This window comes from Grampus griseus, assembly GCF_964374135.1.
Source record: "Grampus griseus genome assembly, chromosome: 6".
In the NCBI taxonomy this organism is placed as follows: domain Eukaryota; kingdom Metazoa; phylum Chordata; class Mammalia; order Artiodactyla; family Delphinidae; genus Grampus; species Grampus griseus.
Genome location: NC_139000.1, coordinates 1171387 through 1188959, shown reverse-complemented (window position 1 = coordinate 1188959; position 17573 = coordinate 1171387). Strand labels below are relative to the sequence as shown.

The 17573-nt window shown below is 63.3% G+C and overlaps 1 protein-coding gene across 1 annotated transcript in view; it reads right to left on the bottom strand.

The window, feature by feature from the left end:
• Positions 1-5130: 5130 nt before the first annotated feature.
• Positions 5131-17573, bottom strand: part of NOTCH1 (notch receptor 1) — a 46988-nt gene continuing 34545 nt past the window's right edge. The window contains exons 20-34 of the mRNA XM_082656698.1: positions 17260-17413; positions 16946-17130; positions 16357-16489; positions 15947-16204; positions 15759-15871; positions 14474-15045; positions 13861-14256; positions 13172-13320; positions 12258-12474; positions 12012-12099; positions 11758-11923; positions 10886-11181; positions 9782-9929; positions 9580-9677; positions 5131-8207 (exon numbers count right to left, since the gene is read on the bottom strand). Coding sequence (XP_082512824.1) covers positions 6765-8207; positions 9580-9677; positions 9782-9929; positions 10886-11181; positions 11758-11923; positions 12012-12099; positions 12258-12474; positions 13172-13320; positions 13861-14256; positions 14474-15045; positions 15759-15871; positions 15947-16204; positions 16357-16489; positions 16946-17130; positions 17260-17413 — 4416 coding nt within the window. The 3' untranslated portion in view covers positions 5131-6764. The remainder of the gene's footprint in view (positions 8208-9579; positions 9678-9781; positions 9930-10885; positions 11182-11757; positions 11924-12011; positions 12100-12257; positions 12475-13171; positions 13321-13860; positions 14257-14473; positions 15046-15758; positions 15872-15946; positions 16205-16356; positions 16490-16945; positions 17131-17259; positions 17414-17573) is intronic.

Sequence of the window (17573 nt, the reverse complement as noted above, 5' to 3'; positions counted from 1 at the left end):
GATGGTCACGTGTCCCGAAAGAGGCTGCTGCCTGGCTCGAGCGAGCACACGCTTCCCCGGGGCGGCGCAGGGAACGCAGCTGTAGAACTCGGTGCCATTTCTGAGTCCTTACCTCGTGCCAGGAGCTTTACGGCGGCGACCTGACAGGTCCTGGCCCCACCACAAGCCCAGGAGGTTGGCTCAGAGCAGTTCCCACGTTACCCCTGAGACACAGTCTCGGAGACAAGTCACCTGCCTGCGGGTCAACAGCTGCGACCGGGAAGGTGGAGACACAAGGGACACAGATAGGGAAGCGCGGCGGCAACCAGTGTGGCTTCCTGAATCATCCTGAAGATGGAGTCACTAGGAGCAGCATGTCCTGACCCGTGTCCAGCCCGTGTCGCCCCTTCATCTGTGATGGGTGAGTCCGTTTGGGAACCAGTGCGCATACGCTCCCTCCTGGCGATGCACTGTCCACACCATCATTTCAAAGCCTAAGAGGTCCTGCAGGAAAGGATACTCTGACCCAAAACCCGTCAAACACCCTTCGGGACACAGTGCTTCTGGGTCTCCGTTTGCCCTGGGGTCAATCTGGACCACATTGTTTAGGTTTCTGAATGAAATACTTCAACAGAATAATCCTTTGCTCTTATGCCCGGGGCCCCATCACAAGCGGTGAGTGTAGAAAGCTCTCCACCGTCTGCCGCTGACGGCTGTGCCCCACTCCAGCGGTGTGGTTTCTGGATCGGGCTGGCCCACAAAGGACTTGTCGTCGGCCCGCGACGGAATAGGAAGGCGCCGCAGAGTGGACGTCAGCTCCGCGGCTAAGGGCCGTCTCACTGCGGACATTCTCTGGAAGCGAGCCTTTCTTAACGAAGAGAGCCAGTGCGGCCCAAGGCCCCCAAGCAGCGCGGAGGCCGGAGACACTCTGCTCACTTCTTGGTGTGGAGGAGCCCTGCCTGTCTGTTTGTCTGTGGGCCCTAATGCTGTCCCTCCTCGCCCACGGGTCCCGTCTCTGCTCTGGCCAGAGGGGTGCAGAGCCTCCTTTGGGGCTCACTCGGGGACAAGGTGGAGCAGACCCCAGGCCAGTGATGGGCCTCGGGCTTTCCTGCAGGGCTGAGAGGTGCCGAGAGGCCGCCGTGACGGTCTAAATCTGTGTCCTCCGACGTGGTGTCCGTGCGCACGTGTGCGGGTCAGGCGCCTGGGGCTGCGGCCAGTCCAAACTGAGGTGCGCTGCAAGCCTGGGACGCACGCGGGCTTTCAAAGACACAGTCCCCCTCCTACCCCCCAAAAAGCATGAAGACATCCCATTAACTGCTTATGTCGATGACAGGCTGAGGTGGTAATAGTTTGGATCTACTGGTTAACTAAATTGTATTAAAATAAACTTCACCTGTTTCTTTTCATGTTTCCTGTGGCAGCTAAAGTCTTTGAAGCGCACGTGTGGCTGGCGTTACCTTTCTGTTGGACCGCGCTGCTCTGAACCACCCTGGATGCTTTGAGGAAGGTCCCCCCGCAACGGCCCCTGACCACAAGCAGTCAGGAGGGAAGGAAGCATCAGGAGGTGGATCGGGATTGGCGGCTCTGTGTCAACCTCGTGTGTTTTGCATGTTGAAAAGTGCAAGTCTCCAGGTCCCTGGGGAGTGACGAGCTGAGGAGGGGGAGGGAACCAGGGCGGCACCAGGGCCAGCTGGCTGGGGCTGCTGGGGATGTGGACATGCGCGTGGCACCTGAGAGGTGTGCTCTGTGCTCAGCTAGGGCTGCCAGGACAAGTACCACAGGGAATTCCCTGGCAGTCCAGGGCTTAGGACTCAGCCCTTTCACTGCCGGGACCAAGGTTCAATCCCTGGTCGGGGAACTAATATCCCACAAGTGCACAACGTGGTCCAAAAACAGAAAGGTACCACAGGCCAGTGGCTTAACAGAAATTCATCTCTCACAGTTCCGAGGGCTGAAGGCCGAGATCCAGGTGTTGGCGAGGTTGACTTCCTGAAGCCTTTTTCCTGGGCTGGGAGGTGGTCGCCCTCTCCCTGGGTCTTCCATCCTCCCTCTGGGCATGTCTGTGTCTTGACCGCCTCTTCGTACGAGGACACCAGTCACATTGGCTTAGGGCCACCCTAACGACCTCACTTTGCCTTAATTACCGAGCCTTTAAAGACCCACCTCCAAACACAGCCACATTCTGAGGTCCGGGGAGCCAGGCCTTCAACATGTGACTTCTGGGAGGACAGAGTTCAGCCCAGGACAGACCCCCAAGCCAGGGGTGTCTTGGGTGAGCTTAGCCCCAAGGGAGGGGCTGTGTCCTCCCTGGGAGGTGCATGGTGGCCAGGCGGGGGTCTTTCAAAGGCGGGGCCGGCAGAGCAGGCCGAGTCGGGCTGTACGTCCAGGATGAGAATGGCGAGTTGGAGGGAGGCGAGTCGGCAGGGTAGCCGGGGCAGCGGGAGCAGGTTCAGGTCCCAGTGGGACAAACGGGTGGGTTGCTCACTCCCTCTCAGCATCCGGTGGGCACCCTGGGGCCTGCAGAACCTCCGCCAGTGCCTCCGAGCCTGGGAGCGGCTGAGGGCTGAGCTCCTGAGGGGCAGGGGAGGTTCGGGCAGGGGGAGGGCAGAGCCCTTGCTCTGTGGCTGCAGCTGCCCCTCCCCCCAGGACCTTGCCAGCAAAGCGGTGGGCAGGGCCAGGTTCCAGGTACGGCACCCTTCTCCTTGCTGCTGAGGGCCCCAAAGATTTGGGTAGCAGAGAGGCGCTCCTCATGACCCCTGGGTCCCCTGAGGCCCGTCCTGCTGCATCTGTGGGAATCCCACAGCCCCAGTGAACTTCTTGGGAGTTCAAACACTGCTGGGAGTTCTTTTAAAAAAATAATCGATTGAGGTATAACTCATAGAACATAAAATTAATAATTTTACAGCAAATTCAATGGCACTTAATACGTTAAAAATGTGCAACCACCCCCTCTATCAAGTTCCAAAGCGTCTCATCGCCCAGCGTAACGCCCCAGCCCCACTGGGCAGTCGCTTCCCATCCCCCCCTGCCCTCAGCCCTGGGAACCGCTCATCTGCGTGCTGCCTCTGTGGGTTTACCTGGTCTGCACGTTTCACACAAATGCAGGCATACAGTGTGTGACCTCTAGCGTCTGGCTTCTTTTTTTTTGCGCTACGCGGGCCTCTCACTGCTGTGGCCCCTCCCGTAGCGGAGCACAGGCTCTGGACGCGCAGGCTCAGCGGCCATGGCTCACGGGCCCAGCCGCTCCGTGGCATGTGGGATCTTCCCGGACCGGGGCATGAACCCGTGTCCCCTGCATCGGCAGGCGGACTCTCAACCACTGCGCCACCGGGGAAGCCGCGTCTGGCTTCTTTTGCTCAGCATGATGTTTCTGAGTTTCAGCTGTGCTGTAGCAGGTGTCGGTAGCTTCGTTCTTCTTCATGGCTGAATAATATTCCACCATATGTGCATTTAGTCTGGGTTCTCCAGAGAAACAGAGCCAACAGGATGTATCAATACATAAAGAAATTGATTACAAAGAATTGACTCACACGATTATGGGGGCTCCAAAGTCCCCAGATCTGTGGTCAGCAGCTCGAGACCGGGGTGCTGATGCTTTGGTGCAAATCCAAAGGCAGGAAGAGACTGACGTCCCAGCTCACGTGGTTGGCAGGAGGACGTCCCCCTTACCCAACCTTTTCGTTCTATTCAAGTCTTCACCTGATTGGGTGAGACCCACCCGCATGGGCGGGGGGGTGGTGTCTGCTTTACTCAGCCCACAGATTCCAATGCTAATCTCATCCAGAAACACCCTCACGTTTGGCCAAATGGCCCCCCAGCCAAGTTGACGCATATGATGAACCACCACAGCGCGGGCCACTGCACTTGGCTCATCCACTTGGCAGCGGACGGGCATTTGGGCTGTTCCTACCTCTTGGCTGCTGTGAGCACGTCTGTGGACGCACTTGTGCGAGTCTGCTTTCACTTTTCTCAAGTGTACACCTAGGAGTGTAATTTTGTGGTGTGGGTGTTCTTTGGGCAGAATTCAGGCTGAGTACCGCCCCCCAAAGATGGAAATTCAGCCATTTGCCACATCCCACTTCCCAGAACCTCCTGTCCCAGGAACGAAGCATCCGAACTCAGTGAGGAAATCCTGGTTCACCTTTGTGCCTGAATAGGCCAGGCCCAGGGGCAGGCGGCACTTTGCAGTGGAAGGGGGTCACCGGACTCTCTGTTATTCTGGTTTGGACAAGGGTTCGATCCCTGGTCCGGGAAGATCCCACATGCCGCGGAGCAACTGAGCCCGTGCGCCACAACTACTGAGCCTGCGCTCTAGAGCCCGCGAGCCACAACGACTGAAGCCCACGTGCCTAGAGCCCGTGCTCCGCAGCAAGAGAAGCCACCGTGATGAGAAGCCTGCGCACCGCAACGAAGAGTAGCCCCCACTCTCCACAACTAGAGAAAGCCTGCGTGCAGCAACAAAGACCCAACACAGCCAAAAAATAGTTTAAAAAAATTTTTTTTAAATTAAAAAAACAAAATCTGGTTTGAAGCCACTGGCCTGGGGGCGGGGCCAGGTAGAGAAGAGGCAGGCGGGGCCAGGTGAGAGGAGGGGCACAGGCAGGAGGGACGGGGAGAGGCCCACGTGGGCGTCTGGTGGCCCAACTCAGGCTCCCTGAGCCAATGGCTCTGCCCAGCCTGCACCCCTTGGGGTCACCCCCGTGGTGCCCCTGCTCGGATATTCCTGTGGCTTCCTCTGACCTCACGCTAGGGTCTGGACTCCTTCCCGTGGCCTCCCGGCCCCTCCCTCTTTCCTGCAGCGGCCCCCGGGCCGTGGTCCCCAGGCTGGTCAGTGGTGCCTCGCCCTCCATGGCCCAGACAGATGGGAGAGCCCGGAGCCTGCTGGTGTCGGGCTGTATGCGCCCGGCTCCCTGCGGGGTGTCTGCCTCCCCGCGGTAGACAGGGACACTGGACACCTTCCGAGCAGACAGAGTGACGCCGGTGCCCACGGGCCAGGGCTGGGTGGTCTCACCACCGCTCTCCCATCGGGAGGTACTTCGGAGAGGACTGCCCTGCTGTTCCCCGCTCTCAGAAAGCAAGCCAGCACCACAGCCGAGTTTAGCAAAATCTGGACAACCATCAGGATCATTTTTATTGCAAATCAGACACAAAAGATGAACAAAAATACATCATTTTCATCGCCTGCAGTTTTGCACGTAGCTAACTTTTTAAAAAGTTTCCTTTTCATGTAAACTGCACGCTACCTTATAAAGCACAGCAAGACGCAACACCTTAGGAAGTGCCTGGTCATGCCCACTAGGGGCGGCCCAACACTGTGCCCGGCGAGGCCCGAGCAGCTGCCCGAGCGCAGTGGGCGGCAGGACCCTCCCCGGCTTTGCTCTCAGGAGCTACGGTTCAGCAGCTGCAGGTCAGGTCGTGGGGCCTGGGTTCTGACATCCCTTACCAACATGACCCCTGACAGATTTGTTCCATCAGATTTCTTAAACAAAATCCCCCATTTAGAAATGTATTTACAGACATTTACTCTGCCACAGGCTTATACTTGATAATGTAAGAATCTGCTCCCTCCCCCGGGCGCACGCCCCCCCTCCCCAAACCGGGAGGGGTGGCCCGCAAGCAGGCTCCCGGCGTCCCAAGCGCCCCACTGAGCCGCGCCGGGCCCCGGCACGAGGGTCTCTGAGCAGTGAGGCTGCACACAACCATGTTTTTCCGAGTCTCCTATAAAGACAGGGCCCATCAGCGCTCGGGCCCCGGGAGCACCAATCCATCTTCTGCTGAACCTGGGAGACGCAGTTCAAGTTGAGACGCCTCCGACGGGGTGGCCCAGGCAGTGTCTCTCCCCAGAAAGGGGTAGGCCTCCCCAGCGTGGGGTCCCAGGTGGGTACCACACCTCTGACTTCTCACTCCGCACGATGCTTAAGTATCAGTGGGGGCGGGGGTGGTGGTGCCTGGGAGCCTCCAGAAAGAACAAGAACTCACAAGACCAACGAACAACTACGTAATACTGAACCCGAAACAAAGATTCATGATTGGTACCATGAAACGTACCCTTGGTATACCCCAAGAACACGTTTTTAAAAGCGTGTTTTAAAAAAGTCATTTAAAAGAACACCAAAACACATAAACCACATCATTCCACATGCTCCTTCCCTATTTTAGAAGCCAATTAACCCATGTGCGTAAGGAGTAAAGGGTCTGCTTTTCTCTCTCTAGATGCATCTTCTCGCAAAACGCAGGTGGTCCTGGGAGCGGGGGTCGGGGGAGTGGTCCCGCTTTGGAGGAGGGGTGAGGGGGCTGTCTGGGGAAACGGGCAGCAGGCCCGGGCACCCCGGGAGCTTTCTGAACAATGCTGGCTCAAAAACCTCCCTTCTCTGACATTTCTTTTCGGATTAAAAAAAAAAAAAAAAAAAAAGGAAACCAATAAATAAATGGCATTTGGAAATCATGAATCTTTGTTTATATTTTACAAACACCTGGGAATCTTCATCCTAAGCAGGGAAATCACGATAGAGAACTAGTTTATTTTCTTGGAGCAGATAGAAGTTGCTACCTGGTGATATACAAAACAGTACATATAAATAAAAAGACAGTGTTTCCAGGTAAAATAAAAGTACATAAATAAATACTAAAAAAAAAAAAATTAAAAATTCTTGTCCTCTTATTTTGTATAAAGACTCATGTTTTGAAAAAAGCTCCTTTGGTCGGCCCCGACATCCACGGAGCGCACGCGAACGTCCAACAGGGCTTGGGAAAGGAAGCACGGGTCCCTGGGGGCAGCCGGCTGTTTACTTAAAGGCCTCAGGAACGTGGGCGATCTGGGACGGCACGCTGGTGGGCGGGCTGGAGATGCCCTCGGACCAGTCGGAGATGTTGGAGTGCGGCGACGAGCTGGACCACTGGTCGGGGGACTCCGGGGACGGGGTGAGGAAGGGGTGCTCGGGCACCTGCAGCTGGTGGCTGGGGGTGTTGTCCACGGGGGAGGAGTAGCTGTGCTGGGAGGGGGGCGTCAGGAACTGGGCGGTGGTCATGGGCGGGGCCAGCGCGGCCGGCAGCGACGTGGGCAGGACCTGGCTGTCCTGCGGCAGGACGGTGTGCGCCGCCAGGCTGCCGGGGCCCAGGGGCTGCACGTCCGCCTGGCTCAGCTCCCCCGCCAGGAAGCTCCGGGCCATGTGGCCGCTGGTGGCCGAGCCCACGCCGAGGTGTGGCTGCGGTGCCTGCGGCTGCATGTTCGGCGGCTGCATCTGTAAGTTCTGCTGTTGCGGCTGAGGCTGCACCAGGTGAGGCTGGGCGGCCAGCCGCGCGCTGGGCAGCGCCTGGTAGCTCATCATCTGGGACAGGGCGGCGGCCGACAGGCCGCCGTGCAGCGGGCCCACCATGCCGTGCTGGAGGGCGGGGGCCTGCGTGCTCAGGGTGCCCGGCGCCACGCTCCCTCGCAGCGGGTTGTACTGGTTCGGCACCAGGCCATTCTGCAGCCGGGACAGCCACTCGCACTGGCCGTTCAAGCCTGCGGCCCCACCCACGGTGAAATTCACGGCCCCACCGCAGCTCCCGCTGCCACCAGCACCCAGGACCGTGCTGGTGCCGGAAGCCACGGGAAGGTGGGAGAGGCGTGGCGGCCCCGCCTCGAAGGCCAGCCGGCCACCCCCACTCAGCGCCGCCATCTCGGGCTTGGCCGCCACGCTCAGGTGGCTGACGCCCAGGTGGGCCTCGGGCATCCCGGGCAGGTGGTTGAGGGGCATAGAGGGAGACTGCTGGAAAGGGGAGGGCAGGAGGGGCGGGGAGGCCACATCCGACAGGTAGCCGTGGGGGGACTCCAGGGAGTCCACGGGCGACAGCGCGCTCGAGCTGTCCAGCAAGCAGCCCCTGCCGTCCTGGGACTTCTTCCTCCGCGCCCTGAGGTCCTTGGGCTCCTTGCCGCCGCAGGCCAGGCCCTTGGTGCTGGGCTTGCGGGCCTTCTTGCCCTGCACGGCGGGCTTGAGGTTGCCCAGGTAGCCGCTGGGAGAGCAGAGCGGGGGCGACAGGGTGGGCGCGCCGTGCAGCGGGGGGCTGCGCACCAGGCTGTACTCGTCCAGTAGCCGCACGATGTCGTGGTGCATGCGCTCCTGCGCGATGTCGCGGGGCAGGCGGTCCATGTGGTCCGTGATGTCCCGGTTGGCGAAATGGTCCAGCAGCACCTTGGCCGTCTCGTAGCTGCCCTCCCGGGCGGCCAGGAACAAAGGCGTCTCCTCCTGGGGGAATGGACGGGGGCAGGTGAGGAGGTCACCTGTCACCAGAGGGACCGGCGGTCTGGCCCCTCCTCCCGGACACGGGGCGGGGGGGCAGCTCATCTCGACCCTCCCCAGCATGCTACCTTTAACTGGCCTGTTAAGTGTTAACAAAAAAGGCCTTAAATACATCTTCCGAGACCCACCCAGAGGCGGTCTGTGGGATCCTAAACTCTAAATCAGTAAAGCTTCACCCTTCCGGGGGTCATAGGTCCCGCAGGAAATCTAACAGACTGTGGCCCCTCTTCCCTCCCTCCAAACCTGCACAGACGCAAACCCTGCCACAATTTCAGGGGCTTGGGGATGTCTAAAGTGCATCCGTGGGCACCACACGGTCCCCCAGGGACCCTGACATCTTAGCTCTGTCCCTGGGTCTTGGCTTTCTCATCTGTACAGCGGACATGCCGCATGTGCCCCCGAGGCTGCTGTGCGCGTGTGGGGTGAGGCCTGATGGTGCCGGCCTGGTACACACAGGCCTCGGCCACGGCCGCCGCCACGCCACGGCAGTCCCTTCGGCCAGCCCCTCCGTCTCCGAGGCTGAGTCTCCCCAACGGGAGGTTGGATCACGTCTCCGCCCCACCGCGGACTCAGGAGCTCCTGGGCCCAACACTGCCCCCTGTGCCCCTCCCCCAGGACAGTCTGAAATGCAACCAGGGGTCAGTGAAGTATGGGGTGGGGCTGGACACACAGAGGAGCCCAGCGACAAGTTCCGGAGACGTGGGGTCAGACTGGGCTGGGGGCTGGGGAGGAAGGAAAGCGCCTCCTCGGCCTTGGGGCCCAGACTGTGGCAACGCTGAGGGAGACGGGGTGGCCCAGACTGTGGCAACGCTGAGGGAGACGAGGCGGCACAGACTGTGGCAACAACGCTGAGGGAGACGGGGGGCGGCCCAGACTGTGGCAACGCTGAGGGAGACGGGGCGGCACAGACTGTGGCAACGCTGAGGGAGACGGGGCGGCCCAGGCGCAGAGCCCCCCACGCCCACCAGCCTCTTGACTCAGCGTGTACCATGTGCGTCCCCCCACCCCGCCCAGGGACAGCCAAGGACAGGGCTGAGGTCCAGGTCACAGTGACAGAGAGCGGAGAGCGGCAGCCGGTTACTCGCTAGCGGGGAACGCACGCCCTGCGCTTGCGAGGGGACCCGTAACTACGGCAGGAAGGAGGGAGGGAGAGCCAACGACACACAGGCACTCGCTGAGGGGGTCCCCATCTGTGCGCCAGGGGGTCCTCCTGGGACTTTACAGGTTAGGGAGCTGAGGCCCAGGAGCTGAAGTCACTGGCTTGGGGCCCCCGTCGGAAGAGAGTGGCGTCGGGGCCGTGACCCGCCAGCCGGCGCACCTTGTTGCTCTGCATGTCCTTGTTGGCCCCGTTCTTCAGGAGCACGACGGCCGCCTCCACGTTGTTCACCGCGGCGGCCCAGTGCAGGGCGGACTTGCCTGCGAGGGGAAGCAGAGGGCGGGTTAGGGAGCAGCAGGTGAACGCGGGCACCCCCGCGGGCACCCCCGCGGGCACCCCCGCGGGCCGGGCGCAACCGGCTCACCCAGGTCGTCCACGGCGTTGACGTCGGCGTGGGAGTTGATGAGGTCCTCCAGCATGCCCTCGACGGCCAGGCGGGCGGCCAGGATCAGTGGCGTGGTGCCGTCGTGCATGCGGGCGTCCAGGTCCGTGGCTCGGTTCCGGATGAGGATCTAGGCGACAGGGAGGGTCTCAGGCTCGGCCAGTGTGAGCGCCAGGCGCCCACCTGGGACAAATGCTTGGGATCCGATCCCTGACGTGGAAGCAGCCCCTCCTGGGGTCTAAGTGGCCCCATGGAGTTGGGGCATGGGGGAGCCACCAGCCGCCGCTAGAGGGGCCGGGGCCAGAGCACCCGCGAGGACGGTCACTGTTTGCTGGTGGGTTAACGGAGCTGGGGACCACGCCGTGCGCGGGGCGGGCCTAGCTCCTGTGAAACAAGCGCCCATGGGAATTTATGTCTCTAAGCGCCAGAGAGGCTGCCAGAGCGAACTCGCCAGGGCCTGCCTCCAGGGGCTCATTTAAATCGTCCTTGATCTCTTACTTCCATAGAAAGACAGCACGTCAAAAATTACTAAATTAAAACCCCGGTCTGCGCCCTGTTTACCTGCCCGTCTGTGCAGAGCACCACGGCCCAGGGCCTGGTTGGTCTGCGGCAGGGGGACCGGCCGGCGGCTTTCAAAGCACCCTGTGCCAGGGACACTCCCCAGAGGCCCAGGTACCCAAGTCCCTAATCCACCCCGGTCCCGAGCCCCCGGTTTGCAGGCAGCAAACAGCAGCCTCTAGCCCTTCTCCCCACCACCAGAGGCAACGCCTCCAGCCCAGGCGGGAGGGGCAGACGCAGGGGACGGAGCCTGTCTTGGGTGAAGGCGAGGAGGCCCTGCTTCCTGCGGGTCCCCACGGCCTCCTGCTAGACCGCGGCTAGCCGGGCCCCCCCGCGAGGACGACACGGGGCTTTGATGCCCTCCCCGGCCTCGGGCCCCCTTCAGGGTGCAAAGGCTCGAGGTGGGGAAGCGGGGGAGACGCCAGCTGCCCCTGCTCTGGCCACGCTCGGAATGAGGGCTCCGGGGCCCGGCCACGAGGAGGGAAGGCGGGCGCAAGCTAGCAGAAGGGCGCGGGCACGGCTGCCCACCTGGAAGACACCCTGCGCGTCGGCAGCCACGGCCGCGTGCAGCGGGGTGCGTCCCATGTTGTCTTGGATGTTGGCGTCAGCGCCGGCCTCCAGCAGGCGCTTGGCCGCGTCGGAGCGCGAGTAGCGGGCAGCCAGGTGCAGGGCGGTCTCGCCGGTGCGGTCCGTCTGGCTGTGCAGGCTGGCGCCCTGGTAGATGAAGTCCGAGATGACGGCGGGTGCGTCCTCCTCCTCCTCGCTCTTGCCCGTCTCCAGGCCCCCGCCGCTGCAGGAGGCTATCATGAGGGGCGTGAAGCCGTCTGCAGGGGCGGGACAGGGGCGGGGCAGGGGCGGGGCCTGGTCAGGAAGGCCGGCCCCCAGCAGCCGCTCGGGGACTGCGGACGCGCGGCCCACGGAGGCCATCCTGCCTGGGGCCAACGCAGCCCACGCAAGCTCCCCGAGGGCAGAGGCAAGTCCAGCTCCAACGGGCTGGTGGGCGACAGAGACGCCCGCCGCTCTGCCTCCGGACCTGCCCGAGACCTTCACCAACAGCCCACCCAGGAGAGAGACCACGTAAGAAATGGGTGGTTAGGAAACCAACACCTTGGATGTCTCAAAAGAAGCGTTTCGGATCAAGAAATGAACTCGGAGGACAGAGTGAGTTTTGAGACCGTCGCCCCGAGCGGGGAGCCGGCGAGGAGGCTGAGCGACTCCCCAGGGTCCCCACCGCCTCCCAGGTCTCATCCCCCCAAGCTGAGCTTCCAGGTACTGACCCCGAGGGTTCAGGGGAGGGGGGCAGGCGGGTCACGAGGTCAGGCAAGAGCAGGCTGCCCGCAGCGGCTAGGTGCCCCAGGGTGGAGCCCCGGAGGGTGGTGCGGGGGGCCGGCGGCACCTACCCGGCCCGCGGACATTGACGTCCATGCAGTCGGTGTCGGCCTCGCCCTGGGGCGGCGTGGGGGCCATGGCGGACACGCGGAGGTCAGCCGCGTCCAGGTGCTGCTGGGTCCACTGCCGGTGGTCTGTCTGGTCATCCAGGTCAGGAAGGACCACGGGCTCCTCGAACTAAGGAACAGGGTCGAACGGAGGGCCACGTCCAAAGGGGCCGGGAGGGGGGAAGGGCGGGGGCTGGGGCCCTGGGGCACCAACTCACCCGGAACTTCTTGGCTTCCAGGCCCTCGTCGCCCCACTCGCTCTGGTTGTCGTCCACGAGGGCGCCGTCCGAGGCGTTCTTCAGGGGCCTGGGGGTGAGGGGGTGGGGAGGCGGGACTGAGCGGGGCTCCCGGGAGACCCCCGGGGCCCCGCCCGCGCCTGGCATCCGAGGTGGGGCCCGTGGGTCCACAGGGGGCGGCCCCGCCTCCCGCCAAGTCCCCCAGATGCCGCGGCCACGTCCACTAACTTGAGGCCCACGGAGTCCTCGCCGAGGGGCTCCCGCCGCTTCTTCTTGCTGGCCTCCGACACCTTGAAGCCCTCGGGGAACCAGAGCTGGCCATGCTGCCGCCGGCGCTTCCGCGACAGCAGCACCCCGCAGCCCACAAAGAAGAGCAGCACGAAGGCCACCACGGCCACGTACATGAAGTGCAGCGGCGCGGGCGGGGGCGGCTCCACCGTCTCACCTGCGGGCATCAGGCTGAGCTACCAGGCAGGCTGGCGGCCGGGGGCAGCGCACTGGCTCCGCGGCCGGGCGCCTCCTCGCCTACGCTCCTCCATCCCGCCCCCCAAAATAAGGTCATTTTCTACGCGATTAATCAGAATTGCAAACTATCGCTAAATTCTCTCCTGCACCAGCCGGCTATCTGGAGACGGCTTTTACTTTTTTCTCCTTTAAGGGAGGAGGATTAGCCAACTTCAAATCACCGCACTTGCATTGAGCTGTTAAGACAAAGGATTTAGGGGGATTTTCGAGATACAAACTTCAACACTTCACATGACGCCGATCAATTCTTTTCTCTCTCTCTCCTTTTTTTTTTGAAAAAAACCTGTAATGATTTTGAAATAATACCCAACAAAGAAAAATCAGGAGGAAGGGGTGGGGCGAGAAAAAGGCTCCCACTTTCTGGGATGTGCTGGTTCCCCTGGGCCAGCCTCGCTGACAGCTGTCACTGTGGGGAGGGAGAGCGTGCGGGGCGGAAAACGCCAGCAGACACTCCCGAAACTCTGGATGGCGTGACACCCCCGTGGGTGGCAAATGGCACGAAGAACGTGAGCACCTGGGAGGGGAACTGGGAGACAGCCCCTCCCCGGCGGACCCCTCCCAGTACACGCAAAAGCTCCCGAGGGAGTGTGGCTGGGCGAGCAGGGCGGGCCACTCACTCTGCACGGCCTCGATCTTGTAGGGGATATTGAGGCTGCCCAGCGAGGCGAGCGCGCCCAGGAAGGCGGCCACGTCCGTGGCGCTCTGGAAGCACTGCGAGGACGACTGGACGCACTGCCGGTTGTCGATCTCCAGGTAGACGATGGACCTGGGGGCGCACCGGGGTCGGGGGGCTCGGACCCCAGCCTCCTCCCTGCGCCCACCCAGCCCACTGCTTCCAGGGACCAGCTCTGGCCCCTGTGGCCTCACCCTGATGGGCGGGGGCAGAGGCACTCCCAGAACCCAAGGGGGCAGCCTGGGGCGGCGGGGAGCTGGGTCTGGACAGGAACAACCCTGGAGGTGGCCGGCGCCCCTGCCGGCCCACGTCAGCCCCAGCAGGGCACGCATGGCTGCTGGTCACAGACACTCCTCTGAGAGCTCCCGCCCCACCCCGGCCCCGGGGCTCCCTTGAGTGCCACGAGCATCCCTGTTCCTCATCTCGGAAGGGAAGAGATGTCAAGAAGCTGATCCTCCCCTGGAGCTGACCCCAGGCTCCAGGGCCTGGGCCATGGGGTGAAGAGCCCCCGGGGGAACGCTGTCTCCGCCCCTCACCCCTCACAGGCCCCGTAAGTCCTGGGCCTCTTTCACCACGTAGTGGGAAGAGCGCTGACGCTCGGGGGGCGGGGGGGCCCCGCGGGAGCGCACTCACCCGCGGATGTCCATGGGGTCCAGCTCCCTGCGCCGGCGCCCACCCCCGCTGCCCGGGAGCAGCGAGGCCCCGCCGTCCACAGAGCGTCTGATGGGGTGCTTGTGCAGCTCCTCCTCGCGGCCGTAGTAGGGAAAGATCATCTGCTGGCCGCTGGCGTCGCGCTTGAAGACCACGTTCGTGTGCAGCAGGCGGCTGAGCTCGCGCAGGAAGTGCAGCGAGTGGTTGCGCAGCTGCTCAGGCGGCATCAGCACCACCAGCACCAGCGTGCCGGCCGCCAGCCGCTCGGGCACGTGCTCCGCGCAGTCCAGCCCGTCCCACTCGCACTCGGCGCTGTTGCAGCCCTGGTCGCAGTGCCCGTCCCTGAAGTGGTCCTTGCAGTACTGGTCGTACAGGGGGCTGTGGGCACGAGGCACGCTCAGGGCTCCCTCCACGCCGGGCCCCCGGGGACCCTCGGCCAGCACCTGCCCTCCCGCCGCCCTGCCCTCGAGCTCGGGGTCCTTCCTCCGCCCACGGCCCTTGCCCTCTCCTGGCCCGTGAGCGGACGGCTCCCTCGTGCTGCCCCGTGAGCCCCGGGGCCCCCGCGGTGCAGAGCGGCCGTCCCCGTGGGCCTTACTTGCACTGGCCTTCTGCACGCTGGCAGTCGAAGCCGTCGAAGAGGCAGCCGGCCGAGTTGCACTGGCTGTCGCAGCGGCCGTTGCTGAAGTACTTCCAGCACTGCAGGGACTGAGTGCAGTTCTGCCAGGGGTCGTTGAAGTTGAGGGAGCAGTCGCCGCCGTCCCAGCCGCAGGCGTGGTTGTTGCACTGAAGGCTGCAGACCTTGTTGCCGGCCTCCTCGCGGCAGCCGGGGAGCTCGCAGGCCTCCTCGATCTGCGGCGGGGGGATGTCGAGGCCCACGCCGCCGCCGAAGCTGTAGTCCAGGATGTGGCACAGGAGCCCGTTGAACTTGGCGGGGCACAGGCAGCGGTAGAATGGGCTCTCGGACGTGGGCTCGCAGCTGCCCTGGTTGTAGCAGGGGTTGCCACCCATGCAGGGGCTGCTGACAGGGAACTGGCACTCGGGGCCGGTGAAGGGGCCCAGGCACAGGCAGGTGGGGCTGCGCGGGCCCGAGATGCAGGTGCCGCCGTTGAGGCATCGCAGGCTGCCGCAGCTGCGTGCGTCGTTCTCACACGTGGCACCCTCGAAGCCCTGCCGGGAGGGGGCCACACAGGGGGTGTCGGGGTGGGCCGGCTCCCCAGACACCCAGGGACCCGCCCAGGCCTGACCTTGCCTCTGCATCCCCCCATCCCCCTTTCCCCGGGCAGCCGGACCCTTTAAAGAAAGTCAACATAAAACGCTCGGGGGTTCCCAGGGGTTGGGAGTGAGGGAAGAGGGAGCACAGATGGGGGAGCGTGGGGCAGTTTTAGGGCAACGGCAAACCCACGTGACCCTGCAACAGTGGACACGTGACACTACACGTGTGTCAGACCCAAACACCACAGGAGAGCAGACCTGACTTAACAGCGTATCAGTGTTGATCATTTAACAATGTATTAATGCTGGTGGCAAGTGGTAACAATGTTCCACGTGAGGGCAAATTGCCAACAACTGGGAAACTAGGTGTGTAGAGGGAGGGGGTACGTGGGAACCCTCCTTCTGCACGATTTTTCTATAAAAGTGCTCTAAACGTAAAGTTTATTGACACAAAGCACACGGTCTCGAGGGGAACAAGGAGGTTGGAGTCCAGACACTCAAGCCACCCATTGTCCTCCGGCACGTGTGCGGGATGGGGGGAGGCGGGGTTCTCTGGCCACCTCAGTATCCCAGGTGCGCCAAGCGGGCGCGTCCTCCTGTCACCTTCAGACCAGGGAGCCCTCCTGGCCGCGCAGGGCCCTTCCCACCACCTGCCCGGCTGTACCTACCGCTGGGCATTTGCAGATGAACCCGCGGGCGGTGTTGGAGGCCACGGCACAGCTGCCCCCGTTCTTGCAGGGCCTGTCCTTGCAGCCGTTGATGACCGACTCACAGCGGCGCCCTGTGGACGACAGCAGGTGTGAGGGGCTGACCCCCACCCCGGCACCGCTCCCTGCCCCCGGCCGGCGGCACCCACCGGTGTGGCCGGCGCGGCACTCGCAATGGAAGGCGTTGACGCGCTGCACGCAGTTCTGGGTGCCGCGGGCGTCGCAGGGGTTGGACAGGCACTCGTTGACATCACCCTCACAGCGCTCGCCCACGAAGCCGGGCGGGCAGGTGCAGCTGTAGCCGCCCACCTGGTCCACGCAGGTGCCGTTGTTAAAGCACCTGGGGCCCCGGGACACGGGATCGATGGGGGGGTTGCAGTCGTCCACGTTGATCTCGCAGTGCACGCCTGCAGGCCCAGGCACCGTCAAACCCCGTGCGGCAGGTCCTCCCACAGGTGCGCCCCTCGGCCAGCGGTCAGGACCAGGGAGCCTGGACGCCCAGGCAATGGACGCCGGCCGCCGGCCCGCACGCTCCCTCCCCGGGTGTGGCCCTGCCTACCCTGCGTGCCCCGGGGGCAGGAGCATTTGTAGGTGTTGGTGAGGTCGATGCAGGTGCCCCCATTCCGGCACGGCTGGGACAGACACTCGTTGACCTCCTCGGAGCAGTTCACCCCGTGGTAGCCAGCCACGCACTGCAGGGGGACAGCGAAGGGGCGGGCCCGGGCTCAGTGCGCCCCCCACTCCCTGTGCAGGCTGACGGGGCCCATGAGCTGCCCTCTTGCCCAGCGAAGCTGGGGGCTCCCCCCACTTGGCGGACCCAGAGGGAGACCCTGGGAAGGGCCCCATGAAGCTGCAGTTTACTGGCCAAGGTGGGTGTTAGACCCGGTTCCCTAGCATAGAGGTGGGGGCCTTGGGGCAAATCTGGGGGAGGGGAAACCCCGTCCCATTTCCTCTTCCAGGTGCCCCCCCGCAGAGGACAACTCCTCCAGGCAGTCTTTCCTGATTACCGAGCCCTCCCTTAATAAGACTGAAAGTTGTACACGTCTGTGGGCTTGGTCTTCCCTGCTGCACCGGCTCCCAGCCCAGGGCCCAGCCCTCGCCGACACTCATACCAGACACGCGCACCCTCACCAGGGACGGGTCCCCACCTCGCAGGAGTAGCCACCAGGGTAGTCGGTGCAAGTGGCCCCGTTCTGGCAGGGGCTGGGCGAGCACTCGTCCACCTGGTCCTCGCAGTAGCTGCCCGTGTAGCCCGCCTGGCAGTGGCAGTGGTGCGTGTTGCCCACATTCATGCAGAGCCCTCCGTTCCGGCACAGGTGGGTAACATTGATGCCTGCGGGGGACGAGGTGGACGGAGCGTGAGGCCTGGGCTCCCCTCCGGACAGCAAACCTCCTGACCTCAGAGGACAGACGCCCGGTGGTTGTGGGGAAGCCCGGGCCAGGTCGGGACACGGCCGGTTACCTTGCTGCCATGCGGCCACCTCACAGGAGACGCTGGGCACGTCGCAGTAGAGGCCAGTCCAGCCACTGTGGCACTCGCAGCGGTACAAGGCGTTGGTCTGCCAGCACCTGCCGCCATTCTTGCAGGGCGAGGAGTCACACCAGCGCACGAGGTTCTGGGGACGGCAGTGGGCAGCCTCGCTCACATGCCCCCACCCGTCAACTCCCAAGGGGCCCATCCCACCTGACAGGGGAACACACATGCGCCAGAGAACCTCTCACCCGAGGTGGCTCGTGACCCCATCCTATGGAAATTGACCCCGAGGCCCATGGGCC